The sequence below is a fragment of the Lepisma saccharinum genome, chromosome 17 (genome assembly GCF_977018435.1).
Source record: "Lepisma saccharinum chromosome 17, izLepSacc3.1, whole genome shotgun sequence".
Lineage (NCBI taxonomy): Eukaryota > Metazoa > Arthropoda > Insecta > Zygentoma > Lepismatidae > Lepisma > Lepisma saccharinum.
In genome coordinates this window covers 41,165,159-41,176,724 of record NC_139245.1, presented here as the reverse complement: position 1 = coordinate 41,176,724, position 11,566 = coordinate 41,165,159, and the positions used below count along the sequence as shown (strand labels likewise).

Genomic DNA, 11,566 nt, shown 5'->3' with positions numbered 1-11,566 from the left:
TGGTAAATGCATATTATTTACTTTTTTTAAAAACCCAAATAGTATATTCTCCATATTAAAAGTAGTGATATTTCACTCATCTGTAATTTACATTATCAGTTCTGATGGAGTTAAGATTTGATTTGAGTTTTGTTATGTAGCAGTGGCAGCGGTGGCTCAGTCGGCAGTTCGCTGCCAGCACTGGCACGCGGTGCATCGTCTCTACGTGCGGTCCGTGTCGAGCATTTACGTGCAAGCGAGTGAAATTCCGGTTAAGTCTACCTTCTGTGTTCTGAACCATGTCTGTACGGCGAGTGAATACTGTGAAATTGGTCTTCACGAATGTGCGACAAAAACCGACATCGATACAACTGCATCGGTGGATACAGCAGAATTTGTCACTAACAGAAGAGCAAGTGCTTAGTATTGAAATCGATCAATATCGTAAGTGTGTGTTTATAAAACTAATATCGCGAGTGTTAGGCGAGCAGATAATATTACGATCGGGAGGCACATTAGTATACACTGATGACAATGGGGAGCATGAGGTAAAACTGGAATGGGCGGATCAAAATAGTGTAATTGTGAATGTACATGTAGTTCCTATGGAACTTCCAATGGACGTTCTACAACAGACACTGGCAACATATGGTGATGTGAAATATGTTGACGATGAAAAGTACACAGATGAACATATATACCCTACGCGAACCGGTACAAAGCGAATTCGCATGACCCTTAAAAAACCAATTCCATCGTACATCAATATCAAAGGTGATCGATATTGGGTAACGTACTATGGTCAAAAGATTACGTGCAGGATATGTGAATCTACAGAACATCTCTCAAATTGTTGTGATAAGCGTAGAAAACCAGGAAGAAGGACAGCCTCAACATATGCGGAAGCCATCCACCGATCACCAATCAATATTGATGCAGCAGAACAACCACTGCCATACCAGCCTACAAGTTTTCAAGTACCCACGACAACCCTGGACATAGAAATGAAAGAATCCCCAAAGAACCCAGATGTAAAAGAACCGGAAGGTGCCCCACAGACGCCACTGGATCCTCCGACGAACAAAGTTTCATCAGAGAGAGCAGCAACGGAAACTTCCCATTTGTTAACAACAGAAGGTCACACTTCGTCATGGGTTGCAGAAGTTGAACGCGAGGAACTTTCGAGTAACCACCAGGTCACGCCTGAAGCCTCGATTAGCGATAAGATGACCCCTCCCCTCCCCGCAAACAGCTGTGTATCGGAAGGTGAAAAGAGCCAGGCAGTTGATGAGCTTTCCCTGCCAGGCGCTTCCTCGCCCACAACGACCTTGAAACTAGCAGAAGAAAACGTGAGTGAACAACATGACCAACCTGAAATTGCTCCCCCCCTTCCCTTGTTACAATCGCAAGAAATGGTATCAGGAGATGACTCCCAAACCGAAGAGGAATCCACAGATGATAAGCAAGTTATGGACAAAGGTCAACGAAACAGAAAAAAACGCACCAGTTCACGACTGAAAGCGGTAGCAGAAGGTAAGAAAAAGAAATGTACAAGGATGTCTCTAAGCCAGCAGTCTGTCATACACAGCAGGAAGACCCAACAAAAGTGAAATGTTAATTAGATGTGGGTTCAGATCGCCTCTCCCTCCCCCTCCATTAGGTGGTAGTGTAAGGAGAAATGTTTGTTTGTTTACGTTTTGAGATGAGAGTGATTTATGGGTGTAGTGCGCGACATAAATTTGTGTACTTTCTTAGTGTCTACAGTGTAATGTTATATATTACATGTTAGAGATTTACAAGATGAATCTTGCTATAATAACAGGTAGAAAAAATAGTGTAAATTGTGTCATGCACATGAACGAATATCATCATTCTGAAAACACTTCGGACTAATACTTAGTGTAATTGAGCACCAAAAATGCACATTTACGTGGTATTCTTATATACAGTTTTTTATAATATCTTATTGTGCATGAATTATAGCACTCGTCTTTGTACCCTTAATATCAATGGGATCTTGACACCAGTGAAATGCAAATTGCTTGCGGACTTTGTCCGAATCCACTCGATTGACATTTTATACTTGCAGGAAGTTTGTATTGTAGATTTTAACTTCCTGTATGGGTACGAGGCTATTGTAAACTTGGGGACAAGCGGGAGAGGGACGGCAATTATAATCAAAAGTGGTATAGAAATAAAAAATGTAAAGAAATTAGTCGATGGGAGGGGAATTAGTTTTCAAAGTCAACGCTATACTTTTGTTAATATCTACGCCCCCTCCGGACAGCAAAACAGATGGAAAAGAGAGCAATTTTACCAATCTGAGATCGTATATTTACTTCCAAATAATGATTCGTGTATCATCCTAGGTGGTGATTTTAATCAAGTGCTGCGATCATGTGATTGTATAGGAAAGTTTCAAAATAGTTTAGCATTAACGACCTTAATCAGCGATTTACAGCTGAAGGACATCTGGATCGAAAAACGAAAGGATATAGTGTTTACCTATTTCAATAACAAAGCAGGTTCTAGACTGGACAGATTATATACACTTGGTCATACTATAAAATATGTGACGACAATAGATGCTTTGCCGGTACCTTTTTCAGATCATATAGCAATCAGAATGAGTATTAATCTACAAGAATCTAAATTAGTTTGGGGTCCGTCCTATTGGAAAATGAACTCTGCCGTACTTCAACTGCCTAATGTTAATGAAATGTTTGAAGAAAAATGGAAGTATTGGTGCCGGCAACAAAAACACTATACTGATTACAATACGTGGTGGGTAAAATACGTAAAACCACGAATTAAATCCTATTTTCAATGGCTAGGGAAAGAAAGTGCACGTGACCGGAACTTAATGTTGAACTTCTATTACAAATGTTTACATGAGTTATGTATGCGACCTGATGTCACCGAACATTATCCACAGATACAAAAATACAAAGCACAAATCCTTACGTTGCAACGGCATCACTTGGAGAGTATAAAGATAAGAACTACTCATGCGTCATCCTTGCAAGATGAACGAACCTCTTTATTTCACTATGTACACACACAAAAACAAAGGCGAGCGTTATTGATAAACAATATTGTCGATCCCGGCGGAGATACACATAGCAATCAACAAGGTATATCACAGGCGTTTTACACGTATTATAATAATTTGTATACGGGTAAAGAAGTAGATCAATTGGCTGTACAACAATTGCTCACATCGGTAAATAATTTTTTGACGGACGAAGACAGAACTTTGTTAGACAGTGACGTCACTGTAGATGAGGTGTATGAAGCACTGCGTACTTGTAACGTTAAGCGCACTCCTGGCAACGATGGCATAGGCTACCAATTTTATATACGTTTTTTTGATATTATGAAACATGAATTGGTCAAGATAATACAAGATGCATTTCGAAACAAATGCGTGCTTCAAAATGAAGGTATAATTGTACTGATTGCCAAAAAAACGCGTCCGAGTGCAGTGACTGACTTTAGGCCCATTACTTTGTTAAACTGTGACTATAAGATTATGGCCAAAGTTTTGGCTAATAGACTGAAACCTATATTATCTTCCTTACTCAGTTCACGGCAAACATGTGTCAGTAAAACTCAAAATATATTTTCTACGGTGGCAGGTATACGTGATATAATGTATTATTATGAAATGCAACAAAACGCAGCTTGTATAGTATCCTTTGATTTTACAAAAGCTTTTGATCTTGTAATTCACCAATATTTGTTTGAGGTACTTCGAGCCTATCGCTTCAGTGAAGCTTTTATATCTGTTTTGCAAAGTTTCTATAGAAAGGCAACCTCCCGTCTTCTTATCAATGGATTCGTGACGCCTGCAATACACGTGACGAGATCCATTCGCCAGGGGTGCCCCTTGAGTATGCTTCTCTTCGCTTTGACCTTGGACCCGCTACTTCGATACATTCAGTGCCGAGCACCACCGGCAGCGAGTGCTTTCCTTGAAACGCAAGTGTTTACATTCGCAGACGATTTATCAGCTTGTGTAACAACAACAAACCAGCTTCAAAATATACTAAATGCAATGTGTTTGTATTGTTCTGCCAGTGGAGCGGAAGTTAACATGACAAAATCAAAGGCTTTACCTGTTGGCAACTGGAAGCAAGACAATCCGGACATAGGGATAAAATATGTCAACGAACTCAAAATATTGGGCATTACTTTTCATGCTAACGAATCCAGAATGCTGGATCTAAACTGGACGAAAATTGTAAGCGAAATCAGGTTACAGTGCTATCAAATGAGAGGAAGACAACTCAATTTAATTCAGCGTGTTTGGTTCCTACACACTTTTATTTTTAGTAAATTAAATTATGTCGCTCAAGTGTTGCCAATCACACAGCAATATCTCCGACAAATAAAGTCTGCTGTGGGATGGTTCATGTGGTACGGACATTTTTTTCGGGTCCCTTTCCCGATTATGTGCCAAACACAAATGACAGGTGGTCTAGAACTATGGAATATTGAAAATAAATGTAAGTCGCTATTTTTAGCTAGAAATTATAAATTGTACTTAATTGAACGGTCGATTACATCAATGTGGTTGCGTATATTTACCGATACGTTTCCACCGCAAAATCCACCTAACTTGTCTCGACTAACAAAGAACCCTATGTATGTACGAATCTTTGTACAAGAATGGAGTTATGTGGAGTTTCCCATGGATTTGAAGGAGAATACTCTGTCAAAATATCTGTATGAACATTTTCAACGACAACTTATTTTGCAGCAGAGTCGAATAGAAAAAAAACTTCCTAATGTTATTTGGTCAAATGTATGGCAAAATGTCCACAAGCCTTTCCTTGACACGGACATACGAAGTTTGTGGTATACCCTGGTGCATGATCTAGTTCCAACAAATGTTCGACTAAATGAAATAAAAAGACTACCAACAAATGAGTGTAGACAATGTGGAGAGGTTGATACAAATGAACATCGCCTCACTACATGTAAAGGAATTTCAGAAATTTGGGCCTTTCTCATTATGTGCCTTGCCAAAATATGTCGTATATCGCCACAATGCTTTCAAGCAAAAATTTGTATATTACCAGACTTTAAATATTTCCCTGTGAAGAAACAAAATGCCATTGTGTGGCTAATAGCACATACAGTATACTATATATATAGCAAAAAGTTTGAACCAAATATCACCCTATATACAATGTATCTTAAAAGATCTAGATGGAAACAAGCAAATAAACAAAATGTCCGAATGTCACAATATTTTGGTAAATATCTGGATGTAATGTAATTGTATGTATACATGTAGGAAAAAAAATCCATAGATGTAAACAGAATAGTGAAATAAAACTTAAAAAAAAAAAAAAGTCGGTAACGCGTCTGACTACCATGCTCAAGGTCCCGGGTTCGATCCCCGGCCGGTTCAAATCCGGGAACTTTTCTAACGGTGGAAGCGGCCCCGGCGCCTACCCAGCGTCGAATAACATGGGTACCTGGGGGAAACCCTGGGGGGTAAAGGCGGTCAGGGGCGTGATGCTGATCACATCACCCCCACTCACGACCGGATCAAGAAAGTGTGGGGCGTTACCCCCACACCCCCTATACGCCTTCATGGCGTGGTGCTATGCACAGGGGAACACTTTACTTCTTTTTACTTTTTTTTGTTATGTAGCGTCGCTGTTCTGCAATAACAGAGTTACAGAAGAAGCCGTACTCAAATTAATATTGCGCTGATCTGATGGTTGATCGTTTATTTGTGACAAAATATAGTATAATCTCATGAAGGAATGTTCTGTTTTTGTTCTTAAATAGTAAATAAAATATATTTAATTCCATTTGTATTCTTCGACGTTTCTACACTGCATATATCTTTCTGTTGTGACTGAGGATTTCTCCTCATATACTTTTTAAGGTGAAAAATTGTCACATGTGCCAACGCACCCCAAAATTTTAACTCATTTAGTCATTCACAACAAATAACAATAGTCATGTGGTGTTTGAAGGGAGATGCAGGGTAATTCCCCCTTTTGGTTTCTGCATTTCCTTTCTGGTTGCTAATTTTTTGGTGTAGATATAAATTATGTAATATAATAAATATAGATATAAGAATATACCGATGCTTCAAATGCTTCAAAAGTAAGCTACTGGAATCCCTTCCCCTCCACGCCTGCTTAAATAAAGACCATTCTATTATGTATATTCTACCCCTATTAATGGAAATGTTTCAAATATCATTACTCAAATGAAACTTCGAGGTGAAAACTATTTTTGTCATAATTGAGAGAGAGAGAGAGAGAGAGAGAGAGAGTAGTTAACAGAGAAGAAGAGAAGGAAACAAAGAGAGAAGCCATGGTCACCAAAACAGAGCCCAGCTAAACATATTCTTCCACACTTGAGATCGTCCAAAATATTTTATCTGATTATTAAAACATTGTCGTTTTAGGATTCCAATCAAAGTCAATCAAAAGAGAAAAATACCTGGTGGACACTGCTGGGTGCCGGATTCCTGACTTCGATGCCTTTGATCCAAGCATAGAGAGTTTCCTGAAAAAGCTACCGCCACTGAAATGCTCTGACAAGCCTCCTCTGGTGGAGTCCAACTTAACCCACCTCTCAGTTAACAAGCAGGTTCTTCACCATTACAATGTAAACTATTATGACTTCACATGCTGCTATAGGAATCTTTGGAGAGTGGAAGGAGTTTGGCAACCCCCTGATGACTGGTTCTTGTAAGTAGTTTGTTTCTATTTTGGTTAGGCCTATATATTTTTACGTTATAAGAGAATACCCTTGCTTCCTACTTCATTTCTACCATTTTCCCTAAATTAATCGCGACTTTGAGAATGTATTTTGGACTGATGAAGTAGAGAAGGAATAAGCACAAAGGTATGACTACCCAGGAATGGAACTTACGAGCTCTGGTTTCTTAACTCCATACACAGACTACTTCACCGTGGAATCTGGAAAAAATGACTACATCGTTCCAACATAATACAGTAAACCAGTGGCGTATACTGAGACCAAGATCTGGGCTATCTCACTATGTCACGCGGTCCTAGGCTATGAATAGAAATAAATTTACCAACTCCTAAGAAATCAGGTTGCCAACTCATAGGAAATCAGGTTTCCAACTCATAGGAAATCGGATTGCCAACTCATAGCAAATCAGGTTGCCAACTCATAGGAAATCAGGTTGCCAACTTCTAAGAAATAAGGTTGCCAAGTCATAAGAAATCAAGTTGCCAACTCCAGAATCAGCATCATCATCTCACTGATATGAATAATAATATTTACAATTTATGATCGATTTTTCACCTGAATTTTATTTTTTGGGCTTCAGGCTTCGCAGATAGCCTAGCTAGCCTAGAATATACGCTCCTGCAGTAAACCCTCGTTAACATGATTCCCGAGGGACCGAAAAATCAAGAGTTCGTATTAAAAAAAATCGTGTTAACCGGAGACTCAAATTTTATTGTTGCAATGCAGTTCATTCTACACATTAACCTTCTTCATCAACTATATTTGCTTCACCACAAATCACTAATGATGAAATTGAGTGTGTCTTTTGGAACCGGTACAGCCAACCAGCGAAACAACTGAAATCTTGAATGTCTAAATTTTTGCCAATCTCACTTGCTTTTGACTGAATTATAGGTCTACTTAAAGTACATTTGAAGTGCGCATATGGTTGAACCATTCTAGAAGTAACGTTTCGACATCTTTCTACTTAGCACTGCGAAGTTGCTTAGATTTGTTCCCGGAACCTGATGCAGCAGGATTAAGAATGTTTTCACGATCTTTAAGTATTGTAGATAATGTAGATTTGGCAATTCCATACTGTTCAGCAATTGTCGTTTTGTTCAATGCACCACGGTCTACTTCCTCTAGGATTTTCAGTTTTGTTTGCAGATCTATGCCTGTCTGCTTCCTCTTGGCCATGACTACTGTCTTACCGCTTGCAACTTGATGTTACTCGTACTGGCTACGTTTTAAAGAGTAGAATAAACACATCTGAACACACAACTGAATTTGTTGGTTAATTACGTATAAGCTCATTGTTGACGCGATGATCGCGATTGTCGAGCAATTGCACCCAAGTTTAAATTTTGATGTTACTCGTACTGGCTATGTTTTAAACAATAGAGAAACACATTTGAACACATTGTTGATCTGAATCTGTTGGTTACAATACTGTATAAGTTGATTGTTGACAAGATGATAGAGATTGTTGTGCATACCTAGCAGAGAAACGACAGAGGAACAACAGAAAAAATTATGAAAAACTCTGAAAGTTCGTGTTAAATGAGATCTAATGACGCAACGGACTAAAAAACATTTCGTAATTCGTGGTAATCGAAATTCGCGTTAACCGATAAAACTTTCTATAAGATATAATACATACCTGCCGGGACCAACATTTTGTTCATGTTAACCGAGTGTTCGTCTTAAGCGAGTTTGTGTTAACGGGGGTTTACTGTATATATTACAACATAGGCGGACAAGGAGGCACATTCTGTCCCACCAAATTCCTCAAGAAGTATTATACATCATACATAAAAAATATATTGTTGTCAATCTCTCCCCCCCAAATTCATGTGAAGTTTGCGCCTCCGTATTACAGTACAATTAAATGTCCATTATCACCGAATTGATAATGTAAGGTGACACAAGTGAATGGTTTCCAATAATTTATGTTCATATCTATTATTTACTTTCATCCAAACTATATGTTATGATTGAAGGAATTGTTCTACGTAGTGTAGAATTTGTCCTTGATTAATGAACAATGAATTTGAGAGACTTTTTCCCCCCACAATTGAAGAGTGGTTCATAGTTAAAAGTAAAGTGTTCTTGCCGTGCTCCCCAGTTTCTGCACTCAATCGCCGCCACTGTTCCAGGTTCATTAAAGTTTTTCTGTGGGTTTTCCAGTTTATTTTGTTACTTTTGACATTACCAGCATAAATATTATCTGATTGAATTTAGAAAGTACTTTCTTTGAAGTAATATTTGACAGTTGAAGTAGGATTTTCGTTTCTGACCATTCGGCTTTGAAGTTAGTGTAACTATCTTCATGGATCGTTCAATACTTTATGCATTTTCTGAATATTTGTGAATAGTGTGTGTGTTGATGTATTAAAATTTTGTTACATCTTTCTACAGGTGTAACCTGACTTGTGTGCCTTTTGAAGACGATGTAGTAATCCACTCAGAATTTGTACAGGTTGAATGCTATGCAGACGAGATTAGGATATACTTTGACAGCCACGCATTCGTTCCACTTAAACCTGCCGTGGAAAGACGATGTTCAGATACTCAAGGGAAATCCTCCTCACAACAGTTACCCGAAAAAGAGAACCATCGCGGTGTTAGTGTGATAGTTATTGGTGTCGATTCAGTATCCAGATTGAATTTACATAGGCAAATGCCGAAAACCGTTTCAGTCCTGAAGGGACGTCTAAATGCAATCGAAATGTTGGGATACAACAAAGTTGCAGACAATACCTTTCCAAATCTGGTTCCTGTCCTGTCAGGATTGACAGTAGAAGAATTAAGAGAAAAATGTTGGCCTACTTTCAGAGATGTGTTCGACGATTGCCCTTGGATTTGGAAGAATTTTAGTAACAGTGGCTACAGAACAGTTTTCGGAGAAGACTGTGTGCAATTAGGCTTATTCAACACAGCTACGTTCGGTTTTGAGAAGCAGCCAACGGATTATTACCTAAGGCCTTATATGATGAACGCCGAACTGAAAATGGGTAGATATCCACCCCATGCTGATTGTCCGTATTGTGTGGGCCCTCGAAAAGCAGTCAAACAGATCCTTGACCACGTCAGAAAGTTCGCCATGAAATTTGATTCCAAACTGTCCTTTGCCTTCTATTGGACTACAAGTCTGAGTCACTCATGGCTGAACGACATTCAGTTAGGCGATGACAATTATTCGACCCTTCTGAGTGATCTTTTAGATTCTGAAAGCTTGAACGACACACTTCTTATATTCATGAGTGACCACGGTATAAGGAGTGGCGATATTAGAAGGACTTTTCAAGGAAGAACAGAGGAAATGCTGCCTTTTCTGTTCCTCTCTTTCCCCAGCTGGTTTCAGCAGAGGTACCCTAGCGCTGTTGAAAATGTTCAGGTAAACGGGAGAAGATTGACGTCACCGTTTGATCTCCATGAAACTTTGAAAGACCTGCTGGATCTATCTTCTATCGAGAGCAGTAAGTTAGGGAAAAGGACACGAACCCTTGTTGACGGCAATGCAACTCTTCCTCGTGGAGTAAGTTTGTTTCTTCCGATCTCAAAGAACAGAACCTGCGACGAAGCTCACATAAGTCGCCAATGGTGTACGTGTGTTTCGTTTCGCGACAAATCTGTTACTGAACCCATAGTGCAAGAGGCTGCTGACTATATGGTAGCACACTTAAACCATATGCTGAAGAACTTCACACAATGTGCTCAACTGAAGTTGCGTACGGTAGAAAAAGCTAGGATCATTGTTCCACAACAATGCGTTAAAAGTTCTGAGGAGAATCTCGCTACAGACTTATCCTTGATTTTTCAAGTGAATCCGGGTAGGGGAGTTTTTGAAAGTATCATCAATTTCGCAACAAACGAGAGTAACTTTAAGTCAATAGGTTTCATAAGTCGAATCAATCGATATGGAAACCAGAGTTGGTGTGTAAAAGACAGATTAATGAAATTGTATTGTTACTGTGTTCATCAGCTGTAGTGAAATAATTAACTATTTGAGAGAAGCCTATCAGTCGATTATTTCCTTCAACGAAATACAAATAAAAGATTGTGAAATTAGCAAAAATTACTTGCAAAAAAATGTATTTGTCATTTACATCATTGTAATTAATTTAATAGCTTCTAACGATAAAAAGTAACCATGTGTACTAGAAAACTGTATTTTTCAATTTTGAAATACTCAATAAATAATTACTGGATTTCAACAATGTGGCAACTTATATTAAATATCAAGAATGTGAAAGAAATTAATCTGTAGAGATTCCACAACACTATTTCCATGTTCTTGAATGTGTGTCATCAACATTCAGAGAGAGAAAATTTTGCATACCTCAAAGATTTCAAATCTATTATGAATGAACTACGTGGGATTATTTGTTAAGTTAATTAACTCTCAAAATTGAATCTTTCTAATACATCCTATGACATGAATAATTAAATCACGATCATAGAAAAGTATTGTACACACGCACACATACTCGCGCATTACAGTTTACAATTGGTGGAAAGGTTGCTATTCCAACCCTGTACTTTTCAATTTGTATTCCAGGTGGCTCCGCAGTCAATCATTATGACATCATCGCGGACTTACAGATTGTGTGGGGACTGTTCCATCCCTTTATTTCTCATGTGGGGCAAGGTTATTAGAGGTTGGAACCAGCCCTGGCCCAAAACCATGGTAACGGTTGAAGTTTTTGCGTGCGATGACGTGTAACCGGCCAAGTTAATGCATCACTTCAATGTGAAATCACGTGAAATGACAGAACGACAGTGCTGCAGTATGCAGATATTAAACACCAGAACAAGAACAATGTCTATCTAGATGAGGATGTGTACTACA

The 11,566-nt window shown here is 38.7% G+C and overlaps 1 protein-coding gene across 1 annotated transcript; it reads left to right on the top strand.

Annotated features, from left to right (window-relative positions):
• Positions 1 to 983: 983 nt before the first annotated feature.
• LOC146001392 (uncharacterized) lies at positions 984 to 10,705 on the top strand. Its single transcript, XM_083138706.1, has 3 exons — positions 984 to 1,458; positions 6,416 to 6,701; positions 9,133 to 10,705. Exons 1-3 carry the CDS (start codon positions 984 to 986, stop codon positions 10,703 to 10,705), a joined length of 2,334 nt encoding a protein of 777 aa, XP_082994832.1.
• Positions 10,706 to 11,566: the final 861 nt, after the last annotated feature.

Excerpts from the sequence above, each read along its gene's own strand:
- LOC146001392 (XM_083138706.1), top strand. The coding sequence starts at position 984 with ATGAAAGAATCCCCAAAGAACCCAGATGTAAAAGAACCGGAAGGTGCC. Across the intron at positions 1,459-6,415 it reads TAAGCAAGTTATGGACAAAG|GATTCCAATCAAAGTCAATC; the intron begins GTCAACGAAACA and ends TTGTCGTTTTAG. Across the intron at positions 6,702-9,132 it reads CCCCCTGATGACTGGTTCTT|GTGTAACCTGACTTGTGTGC; the intron begins GTAAGTAGTTTG and ends ATCTTTCTACAG.